This window comes from Anas acuta, chromosome 21 (genome assembly GCF_963932015.1).
Source record: "Anas acuta chromosome 21, bAnaAcu1.1, whole genome shotgun sequence".
Classification (NCBI taxonomy): Eukaryota; Metazoa; Chordata; class Aves; order Anseriformes; family Anatidae; genus Anas; species Anas acuta.
Genome location: NC_088999.1, coordinates 5,355,637 through 5,374,912, shown reverse-complemented (window position 1 = coordinate 5,374,912; position 19,276 = coordinate 5,355,637). Strand labels below are relative to the sequence as shown.

Sequence of the window (19,276 nt, the reverse complement as noted above, 5' to 3'; positions counted from 1 at the left end):
CCACCCCTTCCTTCCAGGCAGTTGCAGAGAGCAATGAGCTCTGCCCTGAGCCCCCCTTCCCCAGCCCATATGTTTGAACCATATGCCTGAGCAGAAAAAGCTCCAGCTGAGGCCATAACTGGTACTCAGCTCATCTTGTCCCTGTCTACAGCTGCCCTGGCTCAGCAGTGTGGGCATCAGCCAGCAACTGTTTTTGAAATGACAGGTTTGCAAGAAACTGTGTTCTTTCACTTTGACTGGATCACTGCCCCGTGGTGCTGCATGTTCCCACAGGGTTAGAGTACTGGGGAAAGCACAGAAATATTCATATAACACATCTGCTTTGCTACCACAGCCAACGTACTACTGGAAGTACTGTGGACTGGATCTGCTCCCTGCCTTTTACAGGTGTGACTTAAATCACCCTCAAATCAAGAATCGAAACCAGCCAACACTGAAATGGGGCAGACGAGCTGGAAAAAATGCACTGAGATGCTTTTATTTAAATAACAAGGACTTAAAAATTCTGAATTTTAATACAAGTTAAATACAATACAGTGAAAATATCAGCTTCTGTAGTTTTGCTTGTCTACATACAGCTTATTTAGAAATTCAATATATTTTACAGCTTATTAACAGTGACACCTGATTCTAACTGCCTGAGCTGCATTTAATAGCAATAGATTGTATAAAATACTGTGATATTCAAAAAAAAAAAAAAAAGAAAAAGCTGGTATACTGTACAAAAATATTTTTTACAGTAGTTTGATATTTAAAAATCAGATTAGCTGCATCTGGAATTCACGGTAAAGTGTCCTCTCTCAAGAGGAACTGGTGGATAAATTGCTGAGCTTTCCTCTTTTCTGCTATATCAGGTGTAGGATGTCCAGGAGGAGGTCTAAGTAACAAGCCACCAAATATACTAGCTGCATTTTTGAGAAAGAAAGAGAGAGAGCACCAGTCAACAGCAGGCTATCAAAAGCAATTCCACCAACCCCACTCAGTCAAAATGAGAGAGCGCCTTGTTTCAGGACGGGGTGAGATAAAGCTGACAACACGTGCATCTCTTCTGTGTCCCTTTACAAATTTTTGTCAGGCTACTGAAAGGACAGTGTGTTTCTATGGACTGTTTGATAATTAAATGCTTCAAAACAGTAGAAGCCATGACTGCAAGCACTTTGGAGAAACGTCTTCTGTTACACAAACTGAAACCCCCCTCTGAACAGAATGGTTATTTCACTCTCCTTACCAAGAATATTCACATCCAAATGGTTTTTCCCTGAATTTTTCAGTAGTTCTCGTAGAAAAGCCATTAGATACTCAAATACATTTTTATGGCATTCTGGCAGCTTAGAGATAATCTGGGTGGAGAAAACAAACAACATTTATACTGAAGAAATGGCAATGGCTTAGTAGCTTTATCTACTACCTGTCTGCAAACACAACAGAAACAGCTCTTAATAATCCAAGATACATCAATCTTAGATCCACTCTATTATGAGATGATTAAGTTTCTTAGAGCAAAAGCCTGTTATTTGTCTAGCATATACCAATCTGCTTCCCCCTCCTTCCAGAACAACAGAAACGGTCTCCCAGCAACGCTGGCATTACCTGGCTGCTCAGCAGGTAGTTGTTGGCACACTCCAAACAGCTGTTGTAGAAGCTGTAGCAGATGACCGGCTCTGGCAGGCTTTCCAGGAAGAGCAGCAGGGCCTCTGCTACCGAGTGGTTGCTGCCAACTGATCCAAAGATGGTTAAGGAAGAGGTGAGCACAGTATGGTCTATTTTGGTAGTATTTCTGCTGAAACACTAATCATTGCTTAGGTCTCCAGGAACTCCTGTTCTCCACAGTTTTGAGTCCACGTAGTAAACTCTGTTTCCATGGGCAGTCAGACACTTGTATAGTTCATCAATGACCATTCATCAGCATAGCAAAGACTCTGCAGAGGCTTTAGTACTGATTGCAAGCAGCAGTGAAGAGCTGCATATCTCAGCTACCATAAGATGAGAGACAGCAATTTCAAAACCATGATGGCACACAGAAGACTGATAAAACCTTTCTTGTCTTAGATCTTTTGTTTGGGCAAAGTGAGCCCTACCAGACATCAGTCTAAAAGGATACGGAGGGTATCATGCATTCCTTTGTCCAAACAGTCTCGGATTTGCTCAAATTCAGACCTGAGGCCTGGCTGCTGAAACAGGTCCTCCTGAAAAGACCACCATCAGTCAATCTCAAGGAAAATAAATATTTGGGTCAATAAAAAGCACTGTCATTATGAACTGGCTGGAAAAATCTCCCTAGATTGGTGCTGATAACTACCAATCTCACCATGAGCAGTTCTAGTAAGGCTGTGGGACTGCAGTAAAGAGCAATGCAGAAGGACAGCTGCTGGTACATGCCACACATGGAACACAGCAATTCAGGGTACTAAGATCACTTATCTCAAATATGTCCTTTTCTTACCCTTTACCATTGGCCAAACATCCACAGCTAGCAAACGCTGCCATTACCAGTATCTTGTCCAAAAATAAATGTAATGCAAACAAATTATTTTGCAATTCCAGCACAAGCACTGCCAACCTGCTGGGAAGCATTGCGGTATAGGTGATCCACCATCATCCACAGCTCTTTGGGAATTTCCAGAGGCCTTTCAGCTTGAGTAGCAGCATCACTTGTTTCCAGTGGCATCAGTGTCTGAGAGAGGGGAGGAAAAAAAAGGAGCTAGCCAACTTCTTGCTCAGCTCTGCAGATTGCTTCACAGGGCTTACACCTAACAATTAATACTTGTTACAGAACTGTGCAGCTTCACTCACTAGTCTTCATACAAGACAGATCCAACAGTCACAATTGTATCGAAAGTGCAGGCAGAAAGAACAAGCTGCTCTCAAACATGCTTCATGTACATTCAGCTCTATGGAAACTGATGCCTCACATATGCACACATCTCCATTTAGTGTGGGGAAAGCCAAAGGCTCCAGAGAAAAAGATCTACGTTTAGAAGTAGCACACCTTTTTAAATGTGCAGGCAGAGCAGACAGTGCCTTACTGTCAGTGCTCTACATGAAATGGGTTGCTTCATCCACAAGAAGCACTACTGCAAGGTGTGAAGATGGCACGCTAGGGAGCACAAGCTGTATCAGCATTCTCAGACTATGGACGAGGGAAGTGAAAGAAGGCTCTGTAGTAACAGGCAGGACTTAACCACCTAGTTTTAATGGTTCTTGTGGGCTCAGAAGGGAAACTTATCTTTAACTCACAAGGTTCTGAATGGATTCTGCTGACATGTCCTGGATTGGTTCCCGCATGTAACACAGTGTATGAATGGGAGACCCGAAGCAACTGGGCAAGTAGTTTCCTGTTACAGACAGAAAATAATCCTTCCCCCTGTCAAGATGCAAGACCAAGATATCTTCAAGTTTTTCTTCTCCAGAGTTTAAGCGCGTAGCTGTTGATTTATTAACAAATAGCTCCAACTCAATCGTGATCTCAGAATCTGCCAAAATATAAGAAAACCATAATGGTTAAAAAACAGTATTAAACCCATAAGCCTGTAAAAAACATAAGATTGTCAAAATAGCAGAGAAAACTAAGCCAGAAGATGACAATGTTAGCTCATTAACATGAAATGAACAATGAGGAGCTCACCTGGCAGCAGAAAGCCCTTACTAGGATTAGCTATCAGCCACTCCTTGCAATAGGTTTCCTCATCTGGTTTGCTGATAAATTCAAACTGGCAAGGCACTTGTCCATTGCGGATTGTAAACTTCTCTATCTGTAGCTGCATGTATTTAACATCCTCAAAATGGAACTAGAAACAAACGTCAATCAACATCATCAGCCAATCCCCCCTTGCCAAGCACCACCAGCAATTCCTCATATTCCCGTCCCATAGTTTAATCATTAAGCAGCAAGATATCCAGATTAACCCTCTTGCTCCCACATCCCACCTCTTCCAGGATTAAATAGGATTACACTTGTTTACAATGTATGCTCAAGTCATTTGCATTAGTGTGCACTTTAAAGCAAATGCTCCCCTCAAATAACCTCAATGAAACCTGAGAACAAGATAGCTGTAGCCTCAAATGTCTCAGCTGCTTGTCTGTTTTAGCTCCCAACACACAAAGCAAATGCTGGTTTTGTGACCTTCTCCAAATCCCTCAGTATTTTACATTTTATGTTTCTAAAAACAAGCAACAGCAAGGGGTACAAACTGCCCTTTTACTCTCTCACTCTCCACTTCAGAGAGGTAACAGAGCTGTGCATTTCAGCCTGATACCATGAATGAAATTTGCCTGCACCTAAAGCATAAACAACCATTTAAAGGATTTGTAAACAGAAAACAGATGAAAGTCAATATACTGTTTCTTTGGAACCAGACCCCACACTCTAGTATCCATCTAACACACTTCTACCACTCAAATACACTTCTGGTGTAGGAATAGGAATGCTCAATGTGTCCAGCAAGTCAGGGCAGATGAACATACCCTACCTCTCTCTGGGAGAGGGTCACCGAGGGAATGTTGGCATTCTCCATCTTATCCAGGGAGCGCACTATTTCCTCAAAGACTTTTCGATACAGCTCCTCATTCACAACCTTCACCTGAAAAGGACACACACAGCACCAATTGGTATTTACTGTGCCTCTACAGGACAGCCTGAAACATATAAAGTGGCTCAATTTTAATAGTATGCTAGCATATACAACACATTTGATGAACAGAGGCACTTGGAGCACTAATATTCTTATTCCTCCTTAGGACCCAATAATAAAGGACCTTGCTACCTTGCTATAACTAGCAAGAGAGGCAAGAAAGTCACCCAGTCATTTTGAGGGTGCTTTTTGTTCTTTTTTTTTTTTTTTTAAAACCACACTCCTGGGCTCCTGAGCTGTCAATGATATAGCATGGCTACACTGCAAGTTGCTGTGAAAACAATTAAGAAAAATAAGAAAAATAAGACTTCTGAAAAAACACCTACAGATGCTCATAAATTGTTCTGCTGAAGTGAAGTATTACTTAACACAACCCTAGCTTACTATGAACAATGATTCCACTTCAATATATTACCTAACCCACCTTACAAGCCATTGTTCTGTGTAGATGCCATAAAAGCGGGGATAATCCAGCATGAGAGCCTCTCCCCTCCTCCCCCACACACAGGACGAGGTCAGCAGAGTTGTTTCCTTAGGTACAGACATACTTACCCCAATATCAAACACAGAGCTAACTGGTTTGTGATCACTGATCTTCAAAGCCATATGGCTGCGATAGCTCAGCTGAGCAATGTTCTGCCCTTTCCAGAGTATCCGATCGCACCATGCTGGAACACGACACTTCTCACTAGGACAGAGGTAAAAATTACAGTTTCCAGGCACAGTTCAGATGGAGTAACACTGCGAGGCAGAATTCTGCTCTCTCAGGGACTCGGTGTTTTCCTGACAAGGCCAATTTCTGCATTTTTTTTTCCACTTTATTGTTACCACCTTCAGTGATAACATCAGCCAATGTCATCACGTATGAAGCAATCACTGTACCTTGTGTCCCAGTCATCGCAGCCAGCATCATATTTGTACGTTGGTTGGAAAGAAATCTCTCCCTCTGTAAAGCCTTCAAAGACTGCTTTTGCATTCATTTGCCTCTTTAGCTACAAAAGAAAAAGAAAAATAAGCTCAAGCACAATTCCCATATGAGCTAAATGGGAGCACTGAGAAGGCTAAGGAGCACCTGCAGGTAGGTGAGGGAGGCATCGGTACCTGGTCATATCGGCAAAGCTCTGAAAATGCTTTCTCTTCTACAAGCTGCTTCACTTTTGCCACATCCAGGTCCTCCAGCCGATAGTTGAGGTCACCCAACCATAAGATCACACTGAAAGAGAATGTAGAGCAAAGCTACTCTTTCTACCTTGGCTGATTTTAATTCCCATTCTGCATGTTTGTCAAAATCTCTTACTAACTGGTGCTTTTACTATTCCTCAATGACTAAATCCTACAACCCATTGAGAAGATTCAGGCATATTATTGCCCCATTCCCACTTCAAGCATGAAAATAAAACAAGGCCTGGAAAACTGTAAAAAAGCAAGTGATTGCCAGAACCCTATAGATTGCCAGAACTGTCAAAAACAGGGTTATAGTAAATCCTTTCTGGCTCTTCCAGGCTAATAATCGGATTGCTATACACCCTTCTCACATCCCTGTGAGAGAACCTTACTCCCCACCATGTTCCTAATGCTCTGCCTTGCCACCTGCAGTGAATCAGGTAATCAAAGGGGAAGCGTACTCATGTTTGCTAATAGTGAGAGGTGGCAAATTTGGATCCGATTGGCAGAATTGCATCCGAGAGCAGATGTCTTTGAAGTCCTGATTCCTCCGCTCATATTCCTCGGTGTGAGCTGCAAGGTGAGAATTCACAATGCACACACTAGTGTTATGGAATTTAAACCTTATGGCAACACCACCTTTGTTACCCTGAAAGATAAAGACAAAGACGCTGGTCAGAAGCTTTTCTTCTGTACACAACAGATGAATCCAGAAATGAGTTAACAGCAGTGGACAAGCCAGAAGACATTGAAGCAGACCATTTAATTCCAGAAGAAGAAAAAGGCTGAAAACCTAATTGGTGATAATTGCATCATGAATTTAAGCCAGGAACCCATGTGAAGATCTCACACAGCAAGGGAACACGGCAAGCAAATTTACAGAACACAGTTTGTAACTCAGGATTCAGTTAATACAAAAGGAAAATTCAAATCAACAAGGGAGCTGGTCAATTGCTTCACCAAGTCCTGAAACCAGTTTAGCAACAAACAAGACCTTTCAACACAGACAATAAAAAAAAAGTAAGTGGAGGAGGAAGCACATGGCTTAGCTGGCCAAAAACACCTCTGCCAAGTTATAGCTGCAGTGTTCATGAAACTACATCCAAAGGGCACAGACTTCATTCCTGTGATGCAGAAGGGCAAGAGGCCAGTACGTCCTCCTCTACAAAACTATAATCTGGATGGACACGTTTCTTCTACTCATGTTTCCTCGCATTAATTGCTTTGAGCAAAATCACAGCCAGCATCAAGCTACATGAGAGTGGGGCCCCAAGCAGCCCAGCACATGTAATCAGAAAAAAGCCCCCAAGGAAGCTCCTCCCACAAGGTTTAGGAGCTTTTGAGAACACACAGTGATTCCCTTTAGCAACAGCCTGAGCTGTCACAGAGACGGGACTCTACGTGTCTAAAAGCAGCTGCCTCCTTTAGCTAGAGGAATAACCACTGCATCTAAGGAGTGGAGCTCCCCAGGGCTCCCTAAAGTCTCACCCCTTCTCACACACAGTTGTCATTCTTACCATCCTCCCCATGATGCCAGTTCCCACAGTCTCAACTTCCACCTCGGAGATGTTCAAAGCAAGGTCTGCTTTCACATACAACAGAAGCATTATTCCCACAAGCCGCACAAGTTTCACCTGAAAAATAGATCCTGTCGCATTAAATACTGGAATGGGAGAAGGCACCTTGTCCCCCAGCCCAGAACAAGGGCCAGCAAAACACAGATGAAGAAGGAGGCTCATCCGACAGCCCACCTCGCCACACAGTACACAGGCACTCCATCAGCACAGCACAAGAGGGAGCCAGGGACCAACACCACAGTCAAGGAAGTCGAAGCCCAAAGCAAAAGCCAAAGCACTGGCAGCCCATAGAAGGAGCTTCCCTTAAAGAAGCAACAGGAGACAAAGCAGACCCACAGAGCAGGAGCCAAAACACAGGCAGTGTTCCTACCAAGATACCTTCACGCCTCGTTCCACCATGCATTATGGAGACAGACATGGCAGATGCTAAGATGCTTCCTACTCACTTCCCCCAAGACAGCAGGAGCTTCATTTATGCATGGTGCCTAGCTGCTCCCTCCTGTCCTGCCCTCTGCCTTGGCACCCTGCACAGTAACACTACCTACTTCACCTTCAGAGCACTTCTGACTGAGCAAAAGCTGCAGACAATGAACCTCTGGAAGACACAGCAATTGAAAACAGGAAAAAGCAAAGTGAAAAGAGGCCTGAGTGGAAAATGATTCCACATTCAAACCTCCCCAAAAGCCCCATTTACCTTTGCATATTTGGCATCTGGGTGAAGACTATCAGTTACAGCTTTAAACCATTCTTCTTCCTTCGGTGTGTCATTGAAAAAGAAGGCTTCTTTACTCAGATCAAGCTCCTGGAAACTGCATTAGAAGAAGAAATCCATGTATGCACGCATTTATTTTATTTTTTATTTTTATAACTCCAGAAAAGAACTAAAACAATTTATACTCACACTAAATTTGTAACTTAAAGCTCAAATTCAGTTATGCTGATTTCAGAGGCAAGTTAAATGTAAAGCTAATTGTTAGAATTAAATGGAACCATATTAAAGATTTTGTAAAACTGCGGTGCCAGAAAGCCCAAACACTACCAGAATAACAGCCCTTTCAGGCTACGCAAACACACACTCTAGAGCTGTGCAACAGAGTAAGGCAACGCAAACATTCCTCAGCTGTGATGTCTTGGCTGAACACCTCATGCTACAGATCACAAGCAAGCAGACAGTGTCAGGGGTTGGAAGGAAGAGCCAGAAAGAGACACTCACCCCACACAGTAAATGTCTGGAGGCTCCGTGTCACATCTCAGCCAGGGCTGGAGGCTTTCCTTGGGTGACTGACCATTCACATTGTAAGTCCCGACAAAAAATCTGCAAAGAATTCACTTTTGTTAAATCCCAGAGCTGCAAATACCACTAGTATTAGCCCATGTACTTAATAATAATTATGTAGGAGTAACTTGTTTCCAGGAGGGATTAGGACAATGTGACAAAGTCTAAATTCCTACAACGATTTCATTACAGTAGCATCTTTATAGCCTGTTTTACAGAAGGATGCACATTTTTGCATAGAGTGTAAAAAGACAAGAATAGAGCTGTGCAGTAGCAGTTTGAAATGATAAATTCATCAAACAATCTGCATAAGTGGATTTTAATCCCAGTAAAGTTTTTGTCCTGATTATATATTTCACCCAAGCTCTCATGGAATTAGTAGAACAACTGAAAGGCTAACAATAAACAGGAGGAGTGAGAGAGAAAGCCAGGGGTGCACAGAATTGATGCATTTCCAGCCATAGGAAACTTACTCCCACCCCCAAAACAAGCTCTTCTCAGGAATGATCATCACCTGAAGTTCTGGATGTACGTGTAGGAATCCTCCCTTTGTACGAGCTGAGATTTAACGATAGTATCTCTTAGTCCAAACTGTGGTTCTGATAAGACTGAAGCCATGTTTGAAACCATTACGCCGGAGGACCGCACCATTTCAGCTTTCACATCAGATTTGACTTTGCTTTGTCTGGAAGGGAAAACAAAACTGCTAGAAAAAGCCCAGGATAAAAACACACCCTGAACAGCTTATTTCTGCTGCTGAGGACGTGGTTCTCATTTACCTGTCTGTTTCACTGTGCAGAATAAGCAAACAAGACTGAAATGAGCATTTCTTAGAACAGCTCAGGCCTTCTCTAGATAAAACCAGTTTAACTAACCGAAATGACAACCCGTTCTCCCTAAGCTGGTGCAGCCTGTTGAGTCAGGGCAGACCTGTTGATTCAGGGCAGACCTTGTTCACCTGTACACCAAGCCGTCCACATTTCCTGCTTACTGGAACAGGGAGATGCGGATCTCGTCTCCCTCTGCTCAGCCCTTCTGACCTCAGCAGAAGAATGAAAAACTGTTTGTTTTCATGGTGGAAAAGTCCCAGCTCTATCTAGAAAGGAGGCAGCAAAGAGTAGATGGGGACAGAGGTGGTTTTATTTAGTATCTTGTTGCTCTGTGATTTACTGCAGGCTCCTTTTGCAACAGTAGTAATGCCACAGCTTGGGAGTTCCCACAAGCAAGTGCATGATATAAATTTAAGGTCAACAACCTACACATGAGTGCCAAGGACGGCACAGAGACAGACTTTGAAGGATATGCAGCAGGGTCCACAAAGTCCTGGGAACTGGAAAATGAAACTCTAACATTTTAAAAGTGTATCTATGAGACATGGTGGCCCTAAGCCAAAGCTCTCTGAATTCAAAACAAACAACGCTAGCAGGTCCTGTCTCACCAAAGAGCAAAATATGCCCAAATAGGGGGACTAGCAGGACTGGCTCTGAGAGGCAGTGCTGAAATTCCCACTCAAGTTTTGACAGCATGCTTATGCTAAGCTTTTTTTTTGTTTGTTTTTTCCTTTTAACTAGAATCTGCAATTCTCTTCCCCAAAAAGTTGCCAGCTACTGCTCCAGATCCTGCTGCCCCCGATGACCGCAGCTGGCAGGGTTGCCAGCACGTGGAAGCAGATAATGCAGCAGGCAGATTCCTCAAGCACTGGTGTCTGCAGAGACCTGCCACGCTGGGACCAGAAAGACCAACTTCCCCATGCGGTTTCCAGCTGAAAACCAGGAAACCCAGACAGAAAGCTCTCTGCAATTTGTCTTCCCCTCGACATGAAAATATCAACAGCTTGCCCACTGCAGCTCATTCCGTCTGTACACAATCATACAGAAGCATGCCGAAGTTTGGTGCTATATATATTTACTGTCAACAAAGAGCCTCTGCAGAGGGGAAGCACAGCTAGACAGGCAAAGAAACATTGCCACCACTTTTACACCTTGCCCTGCCCAGAGAGATGATGCACACAAGCATTGCTTCAACTGCTTCAAGAGAAATACATGAGAAGTGAGAGAGAAACCATACCTGGGAGCACCTTTATCAGTGCTGTCATGGCTCCAGTTCTGATTAACTGCAAGTTTTTTTCCATTCTGCTTGATGCCTTCAGAGCCAACCACTTCTGGAAAAAAAAAAAAAAATCAAGTTTCACATGAAACTAAGTGTTCTTTAACTTATCAACACACTCAGGCAGACAGAAGGGAAAACCAATGGGCACAATACAGTTTAGACTTGTACGGAGAAACAAAGTGTCCCACAGACTCTCTTTTTGTTATCTGATCGACTCATCTTATTTTGACAGAAGTGTTTGGTGGTGATGCAGCTTCCCCAGCAGAGGAAGGACTTACACCAGCGTGCCACACAGCCACGGAGAGCAGCAGAGCTGCCGGCATTCTTTCAGAGCTAAGCCAAACCAGGACTGGCACCATAAAATCCAGGGCTTTATCCTGGAAATCCAAAAAAACTAAGCTAATAATTAGCTTTTCCTTTCTGAAGCAAGATGGGAAGTGCAAGGAAAGGAAGAAAAACGACTAATCACACAATCACACTACCGTTTAAAGGGTTTAGGTCTCTCTGCAGAAACATAGCAAAGCACAGGAGCCCTCCCCTGCAAAGAAGTACATCAGTCACCATACAAACGTGCCACAACTCAGCAGAAATAAGTGCTGCCATGTAAATTGCACGTTCCTAATGAAGTAACAGGGCAGCTAGTATGCAAATGCAGCTAAATACAGGTGCAATGCTAAACGCATTATACCATGTTAGCAAAATTTGACCAGTCTCAGCATTTGTTTCAGCTCTGACGTTCTGCTGCTAAGTGGCAAAATAACGGTTAAAGCAGAGAATTTTGCATGGGGTTTTCCGTGCTTAAGGTGCAAAACCAACAATACCAAGGCAACAATACTTTTCACACCAGTCTAATAATGATACACTAAATGCTCTTAAGCTTGTAAGGTTTCTGTTCATTCGGCTGAGCTTCTCCTTCTGTGAGCACTACCCAGAAAAATTAAGGTTTTATCACTGTCATAGTACACCCTCTAGGACAAGAGCACAAACCAGAAACAGAACTTAAAGTACTTTACACAAGCACTCAGAATATAAACAAGCTGACAAGAAGTGGCCATATTCTCAGCTTGGAAAGCCTCTTCTGCCCAAAGAGCCCTCCCAGAATAAAGACTCTGTAAGAGGATTAATCGGAGGCTGTTTCCAGAAGAGCACATGATTCAAGCCTCATTACAGATCACACAAGCAAAGTCCTGTGGCAACGAGCAGGAGCAGCCTTTGCTAAAACAAACTCTGAAATTAGCAGTGTGCATCTCTGCTAGCAGAAACGCGTTTGACTTCGCATGCAGCATCACCAAGTTTCAGTACTCCCTCAGAGCTCATCCAACCACAAGCATCTCCCAGACACATATTTTAATGCTCTTAAACAAAACCTTAAATTAATTGAAATTACCTTGAATTTAAGTTAATATCTAAACAAACAAGATATGCCTGCACCTCAAAGAAAGCTGAACGTTTCTCTCTATCTGCAGTTCAGTGCTGCACCACGAAGCACAGTCTCAGTGAGTTGGGACAGAGCCACAAATTTTCTCCATAGGCATTAAGTGCTTAATCAGAGCTGCTCGAGCCTCTGCAAGTTTTCCTGATAAAGACCGTGCGAGGGATCTTGACAGTGACAAGAACCAACTTGAACTTTCACCGTAAAGAGCAAAGCAACGAGACAAGTGTTGCTTTGGTAGCAGGAAGGGAGCAGAGGTTCATCTTTATTACCCGCAGATGCCAGCAGCACTGGGCAGCAGGCAGGAGCTGGTGGTGCCGCTGATGGCAGGGTTTCTGTGCCTGCCCAGTGCTGCTGGCACAGCTGCTGTGCAGGGCGAGATGGCAAGCCAAAGATCACAGCCATACATCGCACATTGGCATTTTAAGATCATCAGCAAAAATATTCGTTTAAGTAGGATTCCCTTTAGAAAGAGATTAGCCCTGGGAACAGGCTGCTTCCTTCAGATAAATTTACATCTAGACAGAGGTCGCTCAAGCCAGAGGAGGTCTATATGTTAGCAATCTAATGTGGAATATTTTAGCAAGATAATGACCTTATGTAATAACTGAGCTGGGCACAGAAATAAAGGGCAATGTGCAGAGATAAGAAAGCAGCAGAATCAGGATTTGCAGCTAGAAGGGACTTACAAAACAAAGCCTTTCTTATTAAACGTGTGCAGCGACATTATAATACTGTTCTACAGCAGTTCGAGGTCCCCTCTTCTGGATAAAGCAGGATCCAGGCTTAGTGCTGGAAGGGGGGAATTAAATTAGCCTTGCCACCAGTTGTGTCAGTCTGAGCCAGCCCACGCTGCGTAACGAAGTGCACACAGCAGTCCATGCGGGACGGCGCTATGCCTGGCTGGAGGGAAGTCACTTCGTGCTTTTTGCTGTTCCAAATGAAACAAAACTGCAGTTGTGACTGTGACCATGCACACAGATGGGATTTTAGATAAGGATATTAACTGAAATTAGGAACATAAACTATGGACATTTAAATTCCATTATAGGTTCTCTCATTCATTAACCAGCCTTAATCCACAGAAGGTACAACAAACCAATGTTACCACTAGCAAATGGCCGCATTCACACAGTATTTAAATGTGATTTGATTTGCCTATGAAAGTTGCTCGCTCGGTGCTCATGCTCATTTAATGACAGAGCAAGAGCCAGTAATGAAAAACAGCAGACAAAACCTCATTCTATATCAATTTATATTCCAAAAGATCCCAAGTGATGGCAGAGAGCACTTTCTTCTTCTAACATGAGAAATAAAAAAAAAAAAAACAACCAAGCTCCTCCAACTCAAGAAAAACACAGTCAAGCCTTGAAAAGGCAACTTTGTCAAAGCTCAAAGGCATGACTTGATAGGAGAACCACTTTCCAACAAGCTCACAATTCAAAGAGCGTCACTGTGCTCCAGATACAACAAAAACAAACCAACAAAGGAAGCGGCTTGTGTTTCACTCAGCATGCTTTTAGGGACGTGGTTTAGTGGGTGATATTGGTGGTAGGGGGACGGTTGGACCAGATGATCTTGGAGGGTTTTTCCAACCTTAATGATGCAGCAACATATGCCCAGGTCTCCCCCAGTCAGTTCTGCACAACAAGCTAAAATGCCATGTCTGAACAGATGTTCCCAGATCCCTACCTTGACTCAATCCAATTTGTGCAGTTGCCTAAGGTCTGAGTTACAAAATCCATCCCTTCTCTTTCTTTTTTTTTTTTTTTTAAACACACAACTGACAGTGAAATGAAAAGAAGGAACATCGGTGGCACCAAACTGCGCCCACGTGAACACGAGGAGCCCAGGCGAGCTGAAAGCGGGTAAAGCAGAAACGGTTCAATCCCAATTCTGCGTCCCACACCGACTTCCAGGAATTGTCCCAGCTCTGCGCTGCCTTCTAGGAATCGCCCTTTCTCACAAACTCACTTTACAAAAGGAAAAAGCAGCAGCAGCAGCGACCGGAGCCATGTGCGATAGCATCGAGCCGGCAAGAGGAAGAGGCCGATGCCACAGCGCTGAGAGCGAGGGCGAAGGCAGCAGCGCTGCGGGGTTGCTGCGAGGTGCAGCCAGGGCACACGAAGGCTGGCGATGAAGAAAGCCGAGCCTCCAAAACCTGTCAGGCCCTGCAAGAGCTGCCTAGGCTGGTGCAGGGCAGTGGTGCCTGGATGGGGCAATCCCATAGCGGGCAAAGCTCTTCAGGCAATGCCCCCCCCTTCGCTGCCTGCAATTCTCTGCCCACAGAGGAAGCCCCAGAAGCAAAAGGGCTCTGCAAAACCCCTCCAGCTGCCTCCACACACCCTAAATTCACTGCCCCGACCCCCGGACCCCCCCTTGGCCCCTCAGGGAGCTGCCGAGCCCCGTGTCCGCGAGCCGAGCCCTTTCCCTTCCCCTCCCAAAGCGCTCCCCGGGCCCCCACAAGCCGCCAGCACCCCCCATACCCAACCGGGTCCCCCTCAGGAGCCACCTCCACCGGCCGGCCCGGGCACAGCGGCTGTGCTACCGCCGGGAGGTACCGGGCCGAGCCGTGCCAGGCGGGTCCCCCGCCTCCAGCCCCGTTCCCGGCCCCCCTCCGGCAGCACCGGGTCCCCACCGGGTCCCCGCAGCTCCCCCGGGCTCACCTCGGCGGGGCCGCCCGCCCGCCGACATCGCGGCAGCTCCGCCGCTGCCGGCCCCGCTCCGCCCCGGCCCGGCTCCGCCCGCCATGGGGCGGCTCTCGGGGGCTGCCCGCCCCGAGCGGGGACGGGACGGGGACGGGGACGAGGCCTGGGCCGCGGAGAGGTGGCCGGTGGTGGCTCTAGGAGCACCGAGAGCCTGCCCCAGAGACGCGGAGATGCCCCGGAGCCGTCCCTGAGCTGCCCCAGGGTCACGGAGCCATCCTGGAAGTGCTCCGGAGTCGCTTCGGAGCTGCCCTGGAGCTGCCTCAGGGCCCTGGAGCCGTCCCAGAGTTGCTCCGGAGTTGCCCCAGGGCCCTGGAGCTGCCCCGGAGCCATCCCGGGAGATGCCCTTGAACCCTGAAGTGTCTCCCCAGGCGCTGCTTTCCTGGCCAGAGCAAAAGGTGATGGCCCTGGGCACAAAGATTTGTGTGCTTGTGTCCTTGGAGCAGCGCACACCTTCAGCACGTGTGATAAAGGGCACAGAGGAAGATGCTGGTGGAAAAAGCGCCAGGCTGTGAGAAAAAGCAAGAAGGGGGTAAGCAGACGCAGAGCGTCTGAGGAGACAGCTTGTGGTCGCTCAGGGCACGCAAAATAAATTTCCATGTGGCCTTCTGAGTGCACAGTGCACGGGTTGCTCACAGCTCAAAGTGCTGCTCAGCTCTCTGATGCTGCACAGTCGTTACCCTTGTGAAGCATTGCAGCTCAGCCCCAGTTTCAGCAGCAGAGAGAGGCTGGCGCTGCTCTTCCTCACGAGCCTACAAACACAAGCCACCAGCCAGGCTCCCTGCACCTCTAACCCCAAGCACACGGCAGAGCTCGTACCTGGGCTGCACCTGCTGAGCTCCTGCAGAAACGTGCGCGTGTGGGAGCCAAAGGGCAACCGCACCGTGAGCCGATCATCTTCTGAACTGATCTGGACCGTCACATCGGAGCCTGTCGATAACAGGAGGAGAAGAGCTCGTGGTTGGTGCTGCTGAGCACTCAGAAACACCCAGCATTTTCTGCACGCTGCAGCAGCTGGTGCACACATGCAGACTCTATCAGCAAGTCTCCCCGGGTCTTAGCATTTCTTTTTCACATTTTACATGAGAACGGCAATTAAAAATATAAAAATCACTGTAATACTTTTTGTTCTGCTCATTCAGTGATGGCAAATGCATTTGGTGGCCACTGCAGTAGGTGCTAAACAGCACCCTGTCTACTGATGCAAGCCCAAACCGCTGCTGATGCCGGGCATTAACCATCACTGCTCTGGTAGTGTCCCACCCAAATGCCTCCAAGATGTTTTGTAGATGTTGTCTTAGCATGAAGGCATGTAACAGTCTCTGCATGCTCCACTAACACGTGGTTTTGCTGGTCACCCCCGTTACATCTTGTGTATTTTGATAACAGACACAAATAGCTGTGCCTGAAAAAAACCCTGAGAGGGCCAATAACTGATCTTTCAGCAGCTGTTTAAAAATATTTGGAGAAATGGTTACCCTGGTTGAACAGCGGTGACAGTGCTCTGTCAGCATGAGCAGAATAATGGCAAACAGCTCACCCAGTAAGACAAGATCTCCTTGTTTCACGGCATACACCTACAGAGGAGTAACCTCTGCCTACAGCCCAGAGCACAAAAGCATGTGCAGCTGGTGCAGGGCCCAGGGATTTCTACAGCACTGACACTAAAACAGCAACAAAACTCACCGATGACATGAAGGTCGCTGTCAGGTATCACTGCAAAAGCAAAAGAAAGTTCAGTTACAAGCAAAGCAATAGGAGTGCTGACTACAAAAATACTTTGAGGCTGGGGAGCTCAGCTAGGTCCTGAGGCCCCAAGTGTTCCCTGCAAGCACGGGGACAGGCAGAACCTGCCAGGGCAGGAGGCCGTGGGTGATGCTTGGTAGGACACAGGGCACTCTGGATTGCAAAGCGATTAATCTGGTGGGGTCCTTCCAGCTGTGTCACGTTCATAAACTTCACCAGGGATTATAAATTGAAGAGAAAATGGGAAGGGCTGAGTAGATCTCAAGTTTCAGCCAGCAGAGTAATAAAACATAGACTCCATATCCCTTCACCCCCTTCTTTGGAGGTGGTCACTACACCCCCAAAGTGCATCCATACCTTCTTCCACTGCAAACCCTTCTCTGATGGGGATGACTTTCTCCAACCAGACATCCTCAGCGGTTATGGCCATCCGCCGGTGTGTGTACACGTAGATCCTGCAAGCATGGAGCAGACACAGAGGTAATGCCTCCTCCCCTCTGGCATCTCTGCAGGTGTGGGCAGACCCCGTCTCATCCAGCAGCAGCTGCCAGCGTGGCCTCATGCAAATCCCCAAACAACCTCTCCACAACACACCCACCAACCCGCTTGTCATTTAAATAAGGATGTGTTTGTGTTACTGGCAACACACACCAAACCCACACCTGTAGGGCCCGGGCTCGCCTCGTTACCCATCCGTACAGCACAGCAGGAGAAACGCCAAGGCACAACTCCTTCCAAGCAGTGCTCTATCAGACCTCACCCTGGTAGAAAGTGCTTGGGGGTAGGAAGGGATTTTAGGCCTAAAAAAGACCTGTCAGGCTCTGCTGCAGCCTCTCCTCCTGCCAGCAGCATCCCCCTGCCCTCCCCACTCCGGCACCTACGCGTGCTCTCCGCAGCTCTCCACCAGGCCCAGCAGCCGGCTCTCCACGCTCTCCCCACCAGCCAGGGTTCCCTGCACGGCCTTCATTTGGGGTCAAGGAACAGCAAACAGCGATGGGATCCCGGCAGGGCCTCCTCAAACCGGGGTGGGCCCGGAAAAGGGAGGAAAGCCAGCAAAACCGCGGTGCAAAGGATATGATTCGACACGTCGCTCCGTTGGCCAGGGTCTCCTGGATGGCCACCGACTGGTCCATGCTCCGTGCCCGCGAGGCGAGAGCCGGCGGTCCCAAAGCAGGTCCCGAAGCAGCTGAAGAGCAGCAGCAGCAGCCCTGGGGTGATGCCAAGCTCCGCGATGCAGCTCAGGGAGGCCAGACCAGGACTGGGACCAGGACCAGGACCGGGATCGGGACCAGGACCAGGGATGTGGCCACGCTCAGTCCCACAGAGGCTCCCGGGAACCCCTCGCTTCTTGTCCAGCTCCCAGCTGGGCTTTTGGGGCCGGAGGTGGCCGAGGCCCGCCCCGCTCCCGGCCTGCCCCAGGCGTTCCGTTAACCCTTAGCTCCAGGAAGGGCCCGAGCCCAGCTGCGTGCTCCCGTCTCGGGCGCTGCTGTCACCGGAGGGGCGGCCACGGGGGTCCCTGGGTGCCAGGGGGCTTCGTGACACTGCCCGGAGTGCTCCCACCCAAAGCAGAGCACGGCCAGCCAGGTCCCAAAGCCCCAGGAAACACGGCGAGCCTCATTTTCCGGCCCCGCTGCAAACGATTTTTACAGCTGGCCGCACACAGCGTGCCAATATTAGAGGGTGAAAAGCCGGGGAAGGGAGCAGGAGTGATGGAAAACAGCCAACAAAAGAGGGCGAGGAACTTCCCTGAGCGTCATGAAGGGAACGGGAGAAAAGGAGAGGAGGAAGCTTTGGGGTCGGTAGCAGGCTGGAGAGGCTGATTTCCTTGTGGAAGGGGAGGGGCTCTTTTTTCAGCAGCACCTTAAATTATTTTCCCTTAAATTTCAAGCCCCAGCCGGCGTGAGCCAACTTCTGAGCTCCTGCTTTAATTATGCAAATTAATTACTGTGGAGTGTGTAAGCAGGTGCTAGGAAATGTCACCAGACAGAGTCGTTTGCATACTAAACAGAGGAGAGTTTGATCTACATCAGCTCTTCCCCCAGCTGTAGAAGTGACAGCTGAACTCTAGCAGCTATGAAAAAAAGCAGCGGTGTTTGCTAAAGCCACCGCTCCGCCGCCTGCCTCTCCCCTCCCTCCCCTGCACTCCTGCAGCAGTACAGAATGGACGGGAGCCTGCAAAGAGGAAACGAAAGGCAAACAGCCCAAAATATGTGCTGCAAACTCCAAGCCTCCATCCTTACGAGAAAGGGCATGGTGTGTGTTTTTTCTGAAACAGAAAAAAAGCTTTGAGCTCCATCCTGTTTTCACTTTCTAGCGATACACTGCCCGTGTGGCCTGAAACACTTGAAAAAAAAAAAAAAAAAGAAACAACACACACACACCAGCCCCTGTGCTGCGGTTTGGAGGCAGCAGAACTGCAGGCGGATGGAGGCAGCCCTGCAACGTGGAAGGGGCCGGCTATCGCTTCAGGCAGCCTCTTCTCGTCCAGTCCCACATCCGCTGTGTGCAGCTCCGCTTAAGGGCTTCTGAAGCGAAGCCTTCCTGCTGGTGGAAGCACGAGGAGCCCAACTCCACAGGCTGGGGGCCCCCCCCATCCCCCAGGCATTCAGAACAGCCCCAGTTACCGACCCAGAGGA

The 19,276-nt window shown here is 47.5% G+C and overlaps 1 protein-coding gene across 4 annotated transcripts; it reads right to left on the bottom strand.

Moving 5' to 3' along the window:
• Positions 1-453: 453 nt before the first annotated feature.
• INPP5B (inositol polyphosphate-5-phosphatase B) lies at positions 454-18,410 on the bottom strand. Of its 4 annotated transcripts, none has more exons than XM_068657885.1 (22): positions 17,717-18,410; positions 17,522-17,601; positions 16,998-17,095; positions 16,581-16,610; positions 15,714-15,824; positions 10,716-10,809; positions 9,163-9,333; positions 8,586-8,687; positions 8,067-8,181; positions 7,313-7,429; positions 6,257-6,444; positions 5,733-5,844; positions 5,514-5,623; positions 5,184-5,319; positions 4,470-4,580; positions 3,626-3,788; positions 3,238-3,473; positions 2,561-2,674; positions 2,102-2,186; positions 1,591-1,718; positions 1,229-1,340; positions 454-905 (listed from the first exon to the last, which is right to left on the bottom strand). In XM_068657885.1, the coding sequence occupies exons 1-22, from the start codon at positions 17,771-17,773 to the stop codon at positions 781-783; spliced, it is 2,595 nt and encodes an 864-aa protein (XP_068513986.1). In that variant the 5' UTR covers positions 17,774-18,410; the 3' UTR covers positions 454-780. The 4 variants fall into 4 exon arrangements, with proteins under 4 accessions (XP_068513986.1, XP_068513987.1, XP_068513988.1 ...); XM_068657886.1 differs by having other exon boundaries at positions 10,716-10,806; XM_068657887.1 differs by lacking the exons at positions 15,714-15,824; positions 16,581-16,610; positions 16,998-17,095; positions 17,522-17,601; positions 17,717-18,410 and adding an exon at positions 14,856-14,984.
• Between the last annotated feature and the right edge of the window lie 866 nt (positions 18,411-19,276).